The 18,507-nt window shown below is 42.0% G+C and overlaps 1 protein-coding gene across 1 annotated transcript in view; it reads right to left on the reverse strand.

Moving 5' to 3' along the window:
- The window catches only part of PAPSS2 (3'-phosphoadenosine 5'-phosphosulfate synthase 2), a gene marked incomplete at its 5' end in the record, with an annotated part of 30,980 nt that overhangs the window by 2,159 nt on the left and 10,314 nt on the right, over nt 1-18,507 (reverse strand). Inside the window, 3 exon segments of the mRNA NM_001082173.1 lie at nt 38-306; nt 1,956-2,091; nt 9,297-9,502. Of these exon segments, the coding sequence (NP_001075642.1) occupies nt 38-306; nt 1,956-2,091; nt 9,297-9,502 (611 nt within the window).

The following is an 18,507-nucleotide window of genomic DNA, read 5'->3' on the forward strand; positions in this document are numbered from 1 at the left end:
TGTAAAGTCCTATAGCCCAGCTCCGGGGGTTTCTTACCTCTGTGGGACCAGCATACAGCATGGGAGATGGAAAGATGGCAACAATGGTTGACTTGGGATCCAGGACCTCCTCCTCGAGCACAGCTGAGTGCTGCTTCATCCGCCAGTCCAGTGGCACATCATCATCCTTGGTCCAGCCACCCAGAGGATGCAACAGGAGCACCGGGTGCTTGTAGCCTCTCTCCAGGAGCCGACGGCGAGTGTCCTGCATCAACAGAGCATGCCCGTTGTGGACAGGATTGCGCAACTGGAATGCAAACACAGCATCTGGGAAACAAAAGCAGAAAAGCCAAGGTCAAAGAAATGCTGGGTACTTGTCCATAAGAAGGTACAGCTATGTTTAATGTTTCATACAGTCGTTAAATCTAGTTGTTTTTGATAATCAGCTGGAAAATGAACATGAGTTTTTATGAGTCTTAGTCCAAGAGCACTAACCAATATCAGATTGCTCAGAAAGGGAAAGGATGCAAAGACAGTAGAGCACGAACTTGACTGGGGAATGCAAACATTTGTTGGTGAAGCCTTTTCTGCAAACCAGGGCTCAGGCAGGGCTATCATTAATCAGTCCTCTTGTACCCTGCTCCTGTCTCACTTCTGCAGGGGGATGAGTAATCATGTTTGTTGTGATCTATGCAAAGGAAAACAATCTACAGATATAAAAAGCATTTAACTTTAAAGAAATCTTCAAAATTATTCCACTTAATGATAGACTCACAAGAACCTTATTTTTTTTTCTGGTTATGAAACATCATTGATATATATCCATTATGGGAAATTTGGGAAATACTGAGAAATAAACCAAAATAGATTATAAAAAAGAATACTGAGAATCCTATCATTACTTTTTATCTTTTTAAAAATGTATAGAGTGAAAATCTTACCTTCATCCAATTCCCAAGAAGTGTATGTGCTGCCTGAGACTTTGGTGCTTCTATACACAGAAGTAGGTTAGAATTTTAAAACCTATTACCGGGGAGCCGATGCTTTGGCATAGTAGGTTAAGCCTCTGCCTGTGGCACCGGCATCCCATAGGGCACTGGCTCAAGACCTGGTTGCTCTACTTCCAATCCAGATCCCTGCTGATGGCTTGGGAAAGTGCTGGAAGATGGTCCAAGTGCTTGGACCCCTGTACCCACCCAGAGACCCGGAAGAAGCTCCTGGCCTCTGGCTTTGGATCAGCCCAGTTCTGGCCATTGCAGCCATTTGAGGAGTGAACCAGTGGATGGAAGACCTTCCTCTCTGATTCCCTCTCTCTCTAACTCTGCTTCTCAAATAAATAAATCTTTTTTAAAAAAATTATTGTTACATTTTATTTGTTTTTCAAAATGTGATTATGCTATACATACTGTTCTTCACTTTGCTTTTTTGCTTTATATGCTTGTAGATACCTTTCTGAGTTGGTGTGTTTTTAACTGTGGCATATGAATGTGGTACAACTTAAAAAAAAAAAAAACACTGTTTCTGTATTGGATCAGCATGAAGATATTTTCAGTTTTGTTTGTTTGTTTTTTTGACAGGCAGAGTTAGACAGTGAGAGAAAGAGACAGAAAGAAAGGTCTTCCTTTTCCGTTGGTTCACCCCCCAAATGGCTGCTACAGCCGGTGTGCTGCACCAGTCCGGTGTTGCCTCCTGGTCTCCCATGTGGGTGCAGGGCCCAAGTACCTGGGCCATCCTCCACTGCCTTCTCGGGCCACAGCAGAGAGCTGGATTGGAAGAGGAGCAACAGGGACAGAACTGGCGCCCCAACCAGGACTAGAACCTGGGGCGCCAGCACCACAGGGGGAGGATTAGCCAAGTGAGCCACGGCGCCAGCCTTTTCAGTTTTATTACACTGTAAAAATGCTGATTTCTGATGTCTTCTTTCACCAGAGGGTGCTGAGGAGAATTAACAAATGAGCCAGAGCCAGCCTACATACCAGCATTCATCTCTTTACATTTCTGTTTGAGCTCCAGAGGCGTCAGGCGGTATTGGTCCAGCCCATCATTCCACCGTATTCTCTCCAGTACCTGAAGGTCCCCACCAACCAGCCAATCCCCACTTTCCATCACCATCTAGAAAGAACATCATTGAAGTTGTCAATGATTCATAGTGATTTCTATTTTATATGAATCCTTCCTCCAAACCAACCATGAGTAACAGCATTTCTGGTTCAATATTTCTTGAACTCTTTGGTCTCTTCCCCTCTTTATACTCTTAAAAGTTATTGTAAACACTGCCCTTCCAAGAGCAGTTTGTTCATGTGGGTGTTATATATTATTTTATATTAGAAATTAAAAACTATTAATTCAGTTAAAATTAACATTGATAAACCTATTATATATTAAAATGTGTAACTTTCAGTTAAAAAAAAAAAAGCTATTCCCATCCCCCCTACACCCAAAATAGGAGGTATGGCATTGATTTACATATTTGCAAATCCTTTAATGTCTGACTTAATAGAAGAGAGCTAGAGTTTCAGATCTGCATTTAACCTGAGTAATATGTTGTTTGGGCTCAAGTATGTAAAGAAAGAACAACTAGAAGTAGGAAGTTGGAAAAGGATTTGAATAAAAAATTAATTTTTAAAAAACACAGTTTTTAATGTCACTACTAGTCTCATCAGAACATTTTCTAGATATTGGGAAACAACCAACGAAGCTCAGTAGTGATTTAAAATTTTCCAGAATTTCTTTGCTTTAAACCTCAAAGTTTATCATTGACAACTACTACTCTCAGCTGTTTTCCTTGAAATGATAGGTTCACTTCATTTGTTTTGAAAAATGTCTGCCAAAGACCCAAATCAAAATAAACAGTTTGTCACTCATTCTTTCAAGGAAAAATGGTATTTTGTGGGGGGAAAAGGTGACTAGTCTTGCTCAGCTCAGATGATCATTCAAGTACTTTCCTTTGAGACAACTATTAGCCTTGATGCATGCAGCAGAAGTACTTTAATACACATTTTTCCTTTTGTTGCAGTATTAAAAAACATAGGCTTAGGCTTATTAAAAATACAAGGGTCAAGATGTAATAGTCATTTTTACAGCTCCATGAAGAAAATTATTAAGTAAAACCGGCCTTGATTTTACTGCAGGTGCATGGTGATAAAGAACAATGACTACAAGTGCAGTCAGTCCACTGTCTCAAGTCCAAGATGCCAGCAGTTTATTCACCACTGCTTTTGGACCAGCAGTGCAAATGTCAACAAAACAAAAAGCGAATAATGACTTAGTAAAATGAACATAGTTTTGAGCTTAGAGATTTTCTGGAGAGGGTTGTGGAGACTCTGAGGGTTTTGTGATTGAAAACCACTGCTAGCAAATTCCTAGTACAGTCCGGTGTGTCTTAGACTATTTTCAATAGTTCAAATTGGAGGGCCTGGAGGGAAAATCAGACAAGCTCTCTACCAGTTGGTTATTATCAAACACAATTTCTTGAGAATTTCCATAAAGATGAACCTTCATTTATAACCTATTTAAAAACAAAAATAAATTTCCAAAGAGCAGGAAAATGCAGCCAAATGGACACCAGGACTTAAACACAGACTAAAACCTCATTTTATCAAATGCTGTTCAACAAGGGTGCAAGCACCACTCTAAAGGAAAGGACAGATTATTCAACAAATGGAGTGGAGAAAATTGGAACCTACATGCACAAAAGGGGGCTGGATCGGAAGCAGAGCCAGGTCTTGAACTGGTGCACATATGGGATGCCAGCATCACAGGCGGAGGCTTAATCTGCTGCACCACAACACTGGCCTCAGATGTTTAACTTTTAAATATGGTATATAGGGGCAGGCGTTTAGCCTAGCAATTAAGGCAGTGGTTAGGGTACCCACATCCAGTACCCACACAGCAGAACCTGGGTTCAACTCCTTGCTTCAGCTCCTGACTCCAGCTTCCTGCTATTGCAGGATCTTCCATTTATATTCTTGCACTAAACCCCATAAATGTTAGGGGTAGACCTGGTGTGAAGAATGTCAAAATAACAAAGACCAAAAAAAAAAAAACCAACAACCAACATGACAACCTTTGTTTTGTCTATAAATTTAACTGTCACATCTGAATTTGAAGTAGATAGTCTCTCCCAGTCACTGAGAAAAATGCTACAGGAAGAAGTCTTATTCTTCAGTTAATTATGTAACTGACTGATCACCTTTCCCCTCATCAGACCCCATAACTACCTTAGCAGAGAAGAGAGAAACCAGGGCAAGAACCTCTTGATTTAAATACCTAGTAAGAAGACACAGAGGAGATAAGGGCAAAGCTCTGTTTCACATTTCCTGTTAGGGCCAGAAAGTGGGGTTTACCATGAATGGTCTGCATTGCAGAGTGGGTTAGAGCGGTTGTTTTTGATGGTGGGCCATTTGCCTCTCCTAGTGATTCTTTGATTGTCACAACTGGAGTGGGAGAAGGTATGCAATTTGCATCTAGTGTGCAGGGGCCAGGGAAGCTACTAAATAGCCTTCATTGCCAAGACAACCCCCACAACATAGAATTATTCAGTCCCAATGTCAGTGGCGCTGAGGTTGAGATACCCGGAGGTAGAGGATAATTGTACAAGGGGTTGGTTGTGTTTTTATGACACCATTCCTAAACTCTGTACTCAGTAAAATCATTAAACAAGAATATTTTCAAACACCCATATCTATACACGTTTTCCTCATTGCTTCAAGTCAGATGACACAGTGGTTTGATGATGACCCCAAATCCTTGTGGGGCGGTGTGTGTGTGTGTGTGTGTGTGTGTGTGTGTTTGTGTAGTAACTCATTCTGAACGCTAGAGGTCCACCTAGTACTGTATTGCTCTATCTAATGGTGAGGGCAGTACTGAACCAACTTTGTTCACTATTCAACCTAAAAATGTATCTGAAGAGCAATGCTGAAACTATGCAGGTCTCTCTCAGGTGGTCCAACTATCCCCGGAAATTTCCAGCTATCAGGAAGGGAGGTGCAGTGGTTCTGCTTGATTATCCAGGGCTTAGTGGCTTACTAGTGCCCACCTCCTTCCAAAGGCAGAAGAGGGGCCACAGCTAGGACATTTGCAGAACTGGATACACCAAGAAAAATGAGGAATATCTTAGGGAATCTAGTGAATTATTGAAAGAGGAATTGAGCTTGGAGTCAAAGACAACAGGAATGCAAGATGGAGGAGAAGATGAGCTCAGACGCTAGCATGAAAACTGGGCTGTGGTGAATTGGCTAAAAGAGAGCAAGGAGAGAGGGACTCCAGCTGTCCGGAGAAGGTGAGGGAATGTATAACCTCGAAGGAGGGCTGCAGCAGAGGGTGAGATGGTACAAAGGTCAGGATGAAGAAAGAAGGGAAAGACACCAGATAAAGGTCAGCTGAACTGTAAATGGCTTTACTCAGGAAGGTAAGGTGATTACGACAAGGTTCAGAGAAGATAATGGAGAAGAAGAAAAAGTGACGTGATACAAACGAAGGGTATGTCTTCATTTCTGCTGTGTCTATCATAGTCATGGGATCTGAAACTAGAAGGAACCTGGAGCTCAAGTGGATTTACTCTCCTTATTTTCAGATCAGAGAGGACAGTTTTACAGAGGACAAGTGGCAGAGTTCAAGTACACACAGCTGTCTTTCTGAAGCTGAGTCACCTGTGACAGAGCCACCTGTCACAGATGTGGTTAGGAAGCCAGTCATGCTTATGGATCATAGTAGTCAGGGCTGACTTCTTGGAGGAGGAGTGGAGGAAATGTGCTGAGGAGCCAGGGCTAGAAGGAATGATGTCTGGTTGAACAAGCAGGTGCAAAAGTAAGTGCACAATTTAATGAAGGCTCCACAATGACCAGAGGACAGAATATATTGGGTGGAGGAGGTAAGAGGCTAAAAGACAGATCATAATTTTTGCAAAGGAGTTCCCAAATAAAAGCTGAAGAGTTTTTTTTAGCCAAAGAAGGGAGAAAGGTTGAGAGGGGGAGTAAAGCAAGAAACAGAAGAAATGAAATGTCCTGGCCAAGCTGAAACAGAGGAGGAGTAAACCTAGGAAGCAAAATTGTCAAGAATTGGTGACCAGAAGACAAGAGTAAAAGAAAACAATGTTGACGGTATTCTATGTTATGTCCAATAGGCCCCCATTGGGATGGTGGAGCTGTCAGTGAAATAGGGCCCCCAGGAGAGGTAGAGTCTAAGGTGCTTATAGGATGTACCCAGATGAAGCCATACAGGAAATAGCACCAAATAAGGATTTGGTACAGTGGTTCTCAGCCTTCTCAGAACAATAGAATCAGCAGAAACTTCAAAACCACCAGTGATCAAGCCTGATCCCTCCCCAGCTGAATTAGAATCTGAGGGTGGCACGCAGTCCCCGGGTGGTTGTCATAGCTTCCCAGATGATTCCCTGGATCTAAATGACCATATATATTGTCTTCACTGCTGAGATAAGGATATAAGACGTCTTATTCCTGTCCTTCATTGGGAAGTCACAGTTTACTTTCTTGATTTCTACATCTGTAAGTGGGAATGATGTGTCTGAGTTTCGTGACAAGAGCACTAATGAGAAATAATTACTGTTTGGATAAGATGGGAGAGCCATGGATGGAGGGCAACAGGGCTCCTCCAAGCATTTTGTTCTACAGGTGTCACCTGCTCCTCCTCAAGATTTCAGCTGTGATTCTGCCACATGATTCCATATTTAGCGACTCAAAGGAGAGCCCCTGAGGGGAAGAACCAGAAGTGACTTCAGTGAGGACCTGTAGAGGAGAGGCAGACCACAGCCGTGGTGACTGAGCATTTTCCACAGACATCATTTCCAGAGCCACAGGAAAGATCAGGCAGTCTAGGATTATTTTTGAAAGCAATTACTTTTGGACAGTCTTGAGTTCTAAAAACTTCTGTTAAAGCATTCCTGTGAATTTCAGGGTACTCCCGCTGCCCCCAAAGAAACCCACAATGAGTTCTTTTCCCAATAAAACTCACATATGGTATGTCTGGTAAAAGCACTGTCAACAATCCAAGCATACTGTATGTGGGATGAGTAGCTTTCTCCCCCTGGTTATCCATGGCCCATTTCTCACCATTAGCTCACTAGATACATTTACAGAAGCCCTCTAATGACCAAATGGGACACGGTTGGTCACAATATTGTCAAAGCAACAAGTCACGCCAGCACTCTCCCTGGCTCCTAGGAAACTCTGAGCTCCAACTGCTGACATACATTGCAAAACAAGGTGAAAAGAAGCTATCATTTAAGAGCACTGTCAGCTTTTGTTGTGTAGTGCTAGTCATATCTACGTGGATGGTAGACCCAAAGTGTAAAAATATCTGAGTTGGTATAATGAAAGACCGCTATTCTTTAAGTCACCGGGTGAAGATAAGATCTCAAGGCCGTAAGATTATGATCAGTAAAGAAATGACCAGAGACATAATTGAAGCCCAGAGTATAATATTCTTCAAAGAGCTCACAGTCCATGTCCAGTAATTTCAAAAATGCTGTGTCAGCCTCTTTGAGTAAATCTGTTCAGTTGGCTTTGATCTGGATGTGTGTGAAAATTAAAGATGCTTATCCTCAGGGTGGATTGATGATGTGTCCAATAGTGCAAAAGCTGCTTTGCTTGGCCATTGACCTCTTGTGTTCCGGTTAAGAAGGCCACGAGATGCCAGCAACAGGGGCTGTGAAGAGCTCCTTCCTATTTGGAATATTTCACAATTCAGGAGATGAGGGAACCCATACTTTTTTGTAGGGTCATGGGATTGGAAGAGACCTTAGAGTTATATTGAGTCTGGCCTTTCCTTGTGTAAATGAACAGAAGCCCAGAAAGACAATGTGCTTTGTCTAATCACAAGACTTTTCAGTCTCTTAGTCCTCAAATTGCTCTTGATCCCAGTGAATCTGCTAAACGTCAGGAAGTCCCACTGGGGAATTTGAGAAGTCAAATTAGTAGTATATGTCTTCTTTCATATCTACCCTAATGCCTTTATCTTGGATGGTCTTGACATTCAATTTCACAGTTTTCTTTATGGGAAATAAACCACCCCCAGCAATTCCACAGTATCTCCCCCTAATCCCATCCCATTACCAACAGCAATTAGAAGTTGTGAAGGGGAAGGGCAGGCATTTGGCCTGATAACAACGTTGCACAAGTGGCTAAGCTGTCCCTGTCCCATATCTGAATACCTGGGTTCAATGTTGAGCTCTGACTGGGTTCCTGCCACACACCTGGGTGATCTGGATTAAGTTTCCAGCTTCTGGCTTTGACCTCAGTCTAGTGCTGGCCACAGCAGTCATTTTGAGGAGTGGTCACCAGAGGACAGCCCTCTCTCTATCCCTTTCTCTGAATCTCCCTGCCTATCAAGTGAATGAAAAAAATTTTAAAGTAGTGAAGGAGTCCAAGGAGTTCCAGTTTATTTTGTATTTAGGCAGGGTAGACCTTAAAGGAGGCTAATGTGATGAACACATTTTTATTTCAATTTTTAAAATATCCACTGACTGGGGAGGTGTTTAGCCGAGTGGTTACAATGTCTGGGTTCCACATCAGAGCACCTGAGTTCAATGTCTGGCTCTGGTTCCTGACTCCAGCTTCCTGCTAATGCAGACCCTGGTGGGGGCAGTGGTGACAGTTCAAATAACTGAGTTCCTGCCACTCTGGTGGGAGACTTGAATTGAATTTCTGGCTCTTAGCTTTGGCCAATCCCAGTCCCTGATATTACATGCATTTGGGAAGTGAGCTAGCAGACAGAAGTTCTCTCTCTCTCTCTCTCATTCCCCCTACCTTTCAAATAAATAAAAAGGGGAAAACATTTTCAATTAAAAAGCATATCCACTGATGAAAATGTGGTGTCTGTCCTGATTTTTGTGTACTGAAAGATGTCATTGACCCACACCCTGGCCATAGAAATAATCTCTGAGTTTTCTGTCTAGTGGTTGGTTGAGTTCAATCTGTGTGAGGATACTTATTTTCCTAGTGCTTATTCAAGAGAGGTATAGGTGTAAGCTCTAGCTTTGATTTTCTGTGTAGCTACAGCTATGATTTGGGTCCTCTGTTCATGATGTCCGAATTAACTATGTACCTCATTCTATTTAGCTGGAAATGTTGGTCAGCACAGGATCTGGAGACTTAAGAGGTCACTGAGATAAGTCATCAAATGGAAAAACATTTCTTTGTGCCTTTCTAAAAAGCTTTGTCAGGGCAAATCTACCTCAAAAATGGAACCTTCCATCTAGCCTCAATTTTCCTAAGTCCTCCATGAAATAATTAAAAATGATTATTTCATCCTAAGTTAAAACAGAACACAAAAGCCCTTCCAAAGGTTTTGCAACTTACTTTTATATGGGGGTGTTTTTCACACATTGTCCCCCACATACGGGAACAGCGTTCCTCTTTCCTGTGTTCGTAGAACTCAGGGTCTCGTAAGATAGCCACCTTCCGTCCACCATACATCAGGACAAACTTGCTGCACCCTTCCAGCCGTGTCTTATCATCTGCAGAGACGGGCAGTACGATGGGAATGCTCATGTTGATCACTCCATCTGTGGAAAGAGCCGTGTGGTCCATGAGTACTGGGTACAAGTTGGGCCATCCTTTAAGGAAGACTGAGATGTGCACAGTATCCCCGTCAGACATTTTCTTCAAAAGACATTAAGACCCAAAGTCAGTGTGGCTGTGTCGGCTGCACCAGTTCTCTAGCAATGGTGAGGGTCCTTGAGGGGCTTCCCAAAGCAGGAGATAGAATGTATGTGGAAAGAGGACTGAGTTTCTAATCACGGAGGTGGCTTCAATAAGTGACCTAACCTTGAGAACAAGGAGTGGATGTCTCCCTTCTGAGTTCTCTTTATAAATCTTGATCCTGATCTCAATGTACCAGGAAGTTATTAAGTCTTTAAAAATTCAATTAAACAAGATAAAAGTAAAAAAACAAACAAACCAACCAAAAAAATAAAAACCCCCAAAATGCCTCTAGTTTTTCTTCTAAATGAACCAGATAACAATGTTGAACAGTTTATTATATGTTTAAAATGCTGCTTGGGGTGTCTGTATCCAATATCAGAGTGCATGGATTTGAGTCCCAGCTCCATTTCCAATTCCAACTTCCTACTAATGCAGACCCTGGGAGGCAGCAGTGATGGCTCAAGTACTTGGGTCTTTGCCACCCAAGTGAGAGACCTAGATTGAGTTCTGGGCTCCTGGCTTCAGCCTGGTTCAGTCTTGATGCTATAGTCATTTGGGGTGTGAACCAGCAGATATCTGCCCCCCCCCCCCCCAATAAATAAACTTTAAAAAACCTACTCTCTTTAAAAACCCTGCTCTCTTTGGAGAGCAGGCCCCTCTCACTTTTATGCTGAGTCTCTTTAAAAATGATTTAAGTAAATGAGACGCTCTGATTTCTCAGTATAGAGCATAAAGAGTTAGAAGGTATGGAATGTGGTGTTCAGAGAAGACATATCTTCAGCAGCAAGAAATGTTAAACAACAGCTTGATGGCAAAAGAAAACATGGGAAAACTATTTTTTTAAAAAAACAGACATAGAAACTACAATGATAATTTTATGTTTCAATTTGGGTATGCTACAGTATCCAGATATCTGTTCAAACATTATTCTAGATGTTCCTATGGCAGTAGCATTAACATCAGTGTACTGAGTAAAACAAATCACCTTCCATAAATATGAGTGTACCCCATTCAATCTGTGGAAGCCTGACTAGAAAAGGACTGATATACCTGGAAAAAGGAGAAATTTTGTTAAGACAGGCTTTGTCTTTGTGTCTTGTTTTGTTTTTTGAGGTAAGAGAAAGGCAGAAAGATAGCCAGACACATAGGGTAAGCTCCCTCTGCTGGTTTCCTTTCATTATTTTATTTTATTATTTATTTATTTATTTATTTGACAGGTAGAGTTAGAGAGAGAGAGAGAGAGAGAGAGGTCTTCCTTCCGTTGGTTCACCCCCCAAATGGCTGCTACGGCCAGCGCTGTGCTGATCCGAAGCCAGGAGCCAGGTGCTTCCTCCTGGTCTCCCATGCGGGTGCAGGGCCCAAGGACTTGGGCCATCCTCCACTGCACTCCCTGGCCACAGCAGAGAGCTGGCCTGGAAGAGGGGCAACCCGGACTAGAACCCAGCGCCCTTGTGGGATGCTGGCGCCGCAGGCAGAGGATTAACCAAGTGAGCCATGGTGCCGGCCCCTCCCTCTGCTGGTTTACTTTCTAAATGCCCACATAACCCAGGTCCTGGCTGAGGTCCGGAACTAGAAACTCAATCCAGGTCTCTGCACAAACATAGTATCCAACTACTTGAACTATCACCTGCTGCCTTCCAGGGTGCAGAATAGCAGGAAGCTGGAATCAATCAGGAGTGGAGCCAGGACTCAAACTCAGACACTCCAATATGGGATGAAGGTACCCCAAGATCTAAAGGGAAAAAATTGGCTCCCTAAAAATATCTCACTTGTTTTTAAAAAATTATTTTGTACTTATCTGAGAGGTAGAGAGAGCACTCCCATCTGCTGGTTCACTCCCCAGATGCCTGCAACAGTATGGGCCAGGGCCACAGCCAGCATGTGGGGACACAACCCAGGTCTCCAGGTGAGAGACAGGGACCCAGTTACCTGCGTCGTCACCTGCTGCCTCCCAGATTTTGCATCAGTGGGAAGCTGTAGTCAGCCAAGCATTGAAGCAAGGTACTCCTATATGAGCTCTGGGAATTTTTTTCCCCCAAAGAAACCTTTTATTTAAAGAATAAAAACTTCATGCATTTCATAAGTATAACTTTAAGAATATAGTGATTCTTCCTACCATACCCTCCCACCCACACACCCACCTCACCTCCTCCTCCCTCTCCCATTCCCAGTCCCATTTTCCACTAAGATCCATTTTCAATTAACTTTGTATACAGAAGACCAGCTCTATACTAAGTAAAGAATTCAAGAATTTTTATGAAAAAAAGAAAAAAAAAACTTCCTCAACAGTTGAATCAAGGGCTGTTCAAAGTCAATGCAAAAGTTAATTTCACTTCTTTTTTTTTTTTTAGAAACTTAATTAACTTTAAAGAAGCACCCAAGAATGATACATCTTTTGTGAGTACTTAGACATAATTATAATACAACTCTTTGAGGACAGAGGTCCTGCGTGTATAGTGCACAGTGACTCCTGTTGTTAATTTAACAACACTCTTATCTATGACGTCAGTGATCAACCGAGGCTTGTGATGTGAGCTGTCTAGGCTATGGAAGCCTTTTGAATCCACAAACTCCATCAGTATTTAGATAAGGCTCTTCCCTTCAGAGAAAAGTAACTCCTTTGAAGACAACTTCTTTCCACTGGGGTCTCACCCGCCGAAGTCTTTCATCTAGGACATTTTTGGTGAGCTGTGGAAATTTTAACCACTAAGCTAAACGCTCTCTCTAAAGATATAATTTTCTTAGGCAGGCGCCGCTCACTAGGCCAATCTTCCGCCTGCGGCGCCGGCACACTGGGTTCTAGCCCTTGTTGGGGCGTCAGATTCTGTCCCTGTTGCTCCTCTTCCAGTCCAGCTCTCTGCTGTGGCCTGGGAAGGCAGTGGAGGATGGCCCAAGTGCTTGGGCCCTGCACCTGCATGGGAGACCAGGAGAAGCACCTGGCTCCTGGCTTTGGATCGGCGCAGCGCGCTGGCCATAGGGGCCATTTGGGGGGTGAACCAACGGAAAAGGAAGACCTTTCTCTCTGTCTCTCTCTCACTGTCCACTCTGTCTGTCAAAACAAAAATTACAAAATTGTTTCCCCTTGCAATTTGTATTGTTGCCCTAATATTCTAACAAATATGTCAGTCTCTCAATTGTATTTACAGGTGAGAAAATGAGGACCCATGATGAAGTAAGTGTGTGACATAAAAAAGCATCAGGGAAAATTTTGCAGGAATTCTCAAGCTCAAGCTTCAGAACAGAATGAAAGGAAGGTACGTAAAGAAAAACATTCCACTGCAGAGAAAACAAATGCAGTTAATAATGGAGTCAAGGAAATGTACTATAGATTAATGAAATACTTTAAGGTGAATGTTCAAATCCAATATTTATAATGGCTTTGACAGAGTTAAAATATTTAATTCTACTCCTCTGAAGCATATATAAGGCTCCCTCCAGTAGCTGTGAAATACAACTTTCTAGGAATGTCACTCCTCCTTTTTTAAATACTCTACGAAAGTATGTCACCAGGACATAAAGAATGTCACAGGATAGAGATAGCAGCTGCCAGTAACAAAGGAGTGCAATCTATAATAAAATCCCACAACATGCTTTAGGACCATAGGTTATCCACAAATGAGATACTGTGTGTGGACAGCAATGGTTCTATCACTCAAAAAACTTTGTTTCAATGTTCACAGGCATTCGAAGTAACCAAGCCATTTGTAGAGAACACTGAACTCTAAGCTGGGAGTTCTCCCACTTACTATGTGAATCATCCAACTGCTCTGAATCCAGTTTTCTCACTGGGTTGAAAATAGTACATACCCCCCTGGGCTGCTGTGAGGGGGCATAGTACAAGGCACCAGATTTTTTTTTTTATTTGACAGATAGAGTTATAGACAGTGATAGAGACAGAGTGAAAGGTCTTCCTTCCGTTGGTTCACTCCCCAAATGGCCATCATGACCGGCACTGCACTGATCCAAAGCCAGGAGCCAGGAGCCTCCTCCTGGTCTCCCATGTGGGTGCAAGGGGCCCAGGCACTTGGGCCACCCTCCATTGCCCTCCAGGGCCACAGCAGAGAGCTGGACTGGAAGAGGAGCAACCGGGACTAGAACCAGCACCCATATGGGATGCTGGCACCGCAAGCAGAGGATTAACCAAGTGAGCCACGGCGCCGGCCCCAAGGCACCAGATTAATGGAGGCTGATGACAGATGATGAAGTCCAATGCCTGGTCCAGGTGAAGAAAAGGGAGAGAGCCCAACAAACGGTGTGGATGATGATGTGGGAATCAGAAATGGCAATTTCTGTGCATTGATTACCAATCACAGTGCTGAGAGGAATACAATGGTATTTGGCTCTGGTGCTTAACAGTGATGGGCTCAAGAGAAAAAAAAAAAAAAAGGTATAGCTGGAGCTGGTGCTCCTGGAGGAAGCCTTGCCCTGCAGCCTTCTCTTCCACCATGTTAAGGATTCTGGGTTGAAATCCAAAGGATACTTGGCTTTGCTGTTGCAAATGGCTCCTTCAGTCCACTGGGTTCCTGCCTACTGTAGCATCTTGGCCTTGATGGAAAATCCAAAATGATGAAGCAGTACTCGTCCATGAGTAGTCAGGATGAGTGGTGTTATGGAAAGGAGTTCCACAGAATACTAACGCCAACTGATTTACCATGCCTGTAGCTGCAACTGCATGCAGGGATAGACAGATTTATGAAGGGTTCCCTACTTTCCCTATCAGCTTTGTTAATACATGAACAAATTTAACCACTTACTTAATTGTGCTGAAACATCTTCCATGGCTTTAAAAATGGACTGGGACTTTCAAAGTCTTTTTCTTTACACCCTTTAGCTCTAGTAGGAGCTACCTTCATAATCTGACTGTGGAATCTCTCTTGAGAAGAGTACTGTGTTTTTTTTTTTTTCCTTTTAAATGTGCTAAATCCAAAAGATAACTTCCTGTTTGATCGTAATTTTTCTTTTTTTATTTTATTTTCAAAGCTTCTGTTTTAGCCTTGTAGATGTGCTTATTGGTTATTTGGGACTCTAGGCAAAAACTGAATTATTCTTTATGGCTTAGCTATCTTTTTTTAAGGAAAAACAATGATGATGAAAATACCAGAGACAGATGATATCTTCAGAGTTTTACCTTTTTGTGCTGGTACGATGCAGAAGTTTAAGTCACAGCAAGTGTGTATGTACTCCCAGTTTGATAACTATCAATCATAATAGCTTGAAATTAAATTCATGCAGAATCACACATTGCAAACAGATGAAGTATAATTATACACAATCCAACCAGGTGCATCCACTTCAAATTACATCCAAAATGAATTTAGCCTTCATCAATTAAAAATGTTGTATAAATGCAATTTAAAAAAATTCCAGATTTGTGAAACTCAACAAAGACCAACAGTCATTGTAAGAGAATCACAGATTTTTAGAAACTCAGGAACAAAATGTACAACTATTTAGAAAGTTTACTTTTGTCAGCCAAATACAGCATTATAAATAGCAGCTGCATCTCATCTAGAAATTTTCATTATTTAGACTCCAATCAGCAGAAGACTGGAGTGTTATTGTGTTATGACTGGTTGGATTATGAACTGGTAGGAATTACAGCTTGTTAATTTAGATCCTTTTAAAGATGTGTTCTTAACCATTTCAAATTAAATTAATGTATCTAATCATAATAATTTAACTGTTTGTGAAGTTCAAGTACATACCATGATGGAGGATACCTAGAGAAATACAAATACAATTAAGAAAGAACTTTTGAACTCTCCAAAATAATCTAAAAGCAACAATGTCAAGGAACCAATTCCTATTATGACAATTGATACACAAACATACAAAGCTATGAGGCACTTCATTATGCTATTTTTAAAAGTGGAAAACATGATAGCAGAAAAGCAGGTGAAATAAGAATTTATATAGATACTGTTTAAAACAATCCAAATGCACTCTTCAGATAATTATCTATTTTAAATAACTACATTAATATGTGCTTATAGCCCCTCTGACTGCAGCAAGAAGTCCTCTCTTGCACATATATGATGCCATCACCACCGAACATATGATGGCTTCCACTGTGGCTTTGGGAGAAGGTGTAGAAGTAGACTGCCCTAGACCATCCTAGAACCCCAGGTGTTCAGAGGTCATGAAAAAAACTGAGTGACTAAGTCATTCTACTTTTAGGTTTAGAGGAAATTTTAAACATTCAATAAAATTAATATTAACAAAATATCTTTAGTAGACATGGTAAGAATAAAAAGAAATGTTTGCCTAAAGATTGTAATTGACTAGATCCTTGTGACTGTTTGATGACAGACAAAATTGGCCACATGTCTGTGGCCACAGAAATCAATTGTCAATGGTGTTGACTCAAACCTTCATGAATTCATTAAAATGAAATGATATAAATATAAATGATCTCTTGCCCAGCCTTCTGACATATAAACAAATCAGCTTTTAGCATTTAACTGTGTCTCCTCAGTCCAAAAGTCCTCAAGCCAGGAAATGCTGCCATGGTTATGTTCAGAGCAGTAGGCTTCAGTCTGCTTTCCCCGATACCCTCCAGGCTGCCAGCCAGCTGGAAGGGAGAGCAAGCCGCCATCCTCTCCAAGGGGACTAACACCGCTTTGTCTGCTGTATATATAGGTTGAGCATCCCTAATCTGAAAACCTCAAATTTTAAATGCTCCAAAATGTTTAACTTTCTGATCACTGATATAACATCACAAGTGGAAAATTCCTCACCTGACCTCATGTATTGGGTCACAGTCAAGAAGCAGGTGCACTAAAAATACTGTATACAATTACCTTCAGGCAATGTATGTAAGATGTCTATAAAACATAAATGAATTTTGTGCTTAGACTTGGGTTCCATCCCAAAGATATGTCATTATGTATATGCAAATACTCTAAAATGAAAAATAGAGTTCTCTGGCTTACAAAGAAAAATTTCACAACCACTGCTGTGATGAGAAGAACCCACTGATCTATGGCTCAGAGACAAGTTGTACTGTCTGTCCCAGCAGGCTTACATCTGATTCATGATCACAGCAGTTAGACGAATCCTGGTATACAGGGGCATTCAATAAATATTTGTTAGCTAGTGGGCAAGCATCTTATTTGTGTTACTTCTAAACTGACATGACTCCAGACAAGCTACTTCGTCTTTGTAGAATTCCAATTTCTTTTAACTGTGTACAATCAGGGTTTGCTCATGACAATAGCTAACATGAATGGAACATTTGCTAGTGGATCAGGCAGTCTCTTAAACTTTCAATACCCTGGTAAGGGAGGTATTGTTATTAACATCTCTAATATACAGATGAGGGAACTATCTATATATACTTCTATGGCCCAGGTTATAGCTACTCATTGATATCAGAACCCAGACAGTTTGAGTTCCCCAGTTCACATTCTTACTCACTACAATATTCTTCCTCTACTGAGGCCAAAACTAAATTGAGATACAGAGAATGATAGAAGTAAGCAGGACATCATACCCCTGCTACCTATTTTTAATACTTCATATGGGTAAGGGAAGTTTCTGGAGGGTGTGCAGAGCATGGAATCCTGCCCTAGGCGGGGTTGCAGAAATTATGTCCAATGGACTCTGGGTGCAGAGGTGGATGATTTAGCCAGTAGAGAATTCCCGTAGTGAAACAAAGGAGTCTTACAGGAAGTCCAAGCAACAGGCCCTGCAAGTTGGAAGCAGGTAAGAGGTTATGAAAACTGCACGACATCTGGTATTGACATAGCCACACGGGAGCTACAAGAGGATAATCGGGTCCATACAGATTGTAAAAGTTGTCTCACTCGGTTCTCTAGTGTTGTGGGTCTCATGCAACTTCCTCGAGTATCCTCAATTGAGGTCAGCAAGGAGGAAGGGAAGTTTGCCTTTCCCACTTGGGATAGAATCCAGAGACTGCCACAGCCTGGTGAGTACCAAGAACCAAGAACCTTCGTGGCCAAGTGCATGGGCAGTTATGTGCACCACTGTGGGCACAGGAAAGCCACACAGATCCACACAGCAGGCAGCACACGTTTAGAGGCCTGACTCAGGAGCACAGGAACCTCACTGCTTTGGAACTCCCACCGTATATAGGCTTAGGGAAGGATTGGGATTTCCATATGAGCTGATAGGGGCTTGAAACTAGTGGAATTCAAGTATTAATGGGAAAGAGACCTCATTTATATCCCCAGGCTGGTAGGCTGGGTTGGGGCAGGCAGACATCTCTATAATAAATGCTTCATCCATATCAATGTAGTGAGGAGCACATAAGAAATGGAAACATAATGTGTTCTGCCCATAAAATGAAACTGAAGTGGTATGAGAGGGGGGAGAGAGATTTTGCTTATATTATCCAGATGCATTATCTATATAGATGTTCTTTATAGTTTTGATTCATAGAATCTTTTAAGAATCCATCAAAAGCTCTAAAGTCTTAACCCAAGAAAATGCCCTCTCCCCTCCTTCTCAAAACACAAACCGGTTTTGCCTAACCCAGGATGCTTTTGCAGCTGCCACATAGAAGTTGTGGATCCCAACTCCTACTAACAATGACCTCTGTGACTACACCTACCACCCTGCTATTTTTCTTTATGGAACAAAGTCTTGTTGAAGGTCAACAGCAGTGTCTACAATGAAGCCCCCCTCTTTCAGTGTGGTTCACTTGTCTTTTGGCCACAGCTCTGGTGTGGATGCCTAGAGTCAACCTCTTATTTGTCCAGTGACACTTACTTGATGCAGCTTGTGTTCAGCATGTGTTGAAGGCAAGGCATCAAAATAAATGTCAGCCTTCCTTGGGCACACATCCTGGCCTTGCAGATTCTATTCTGATGGACATCAGGAGAGCAGCTTACTATGGAAAGAGCAC

The sequence above is a fragment of the Oryctolagus cuniculus genome, chromosome 15, assembly GCF_051225735.1.
Source record: "Oryctolagus cuniculus isolate XC-2025 breed Fujian yellow rabbit chromosome 15, ASM5122573v1, whole genome shotgun sequence".
NCBI classification, from domain to species: domain Eukaryota; kingdom Metazoa; phylum Chordata; class Mammalia; order Lagomorpha; family Leporidae; genus Oryctolagus; species Oryctolagus cuniculus.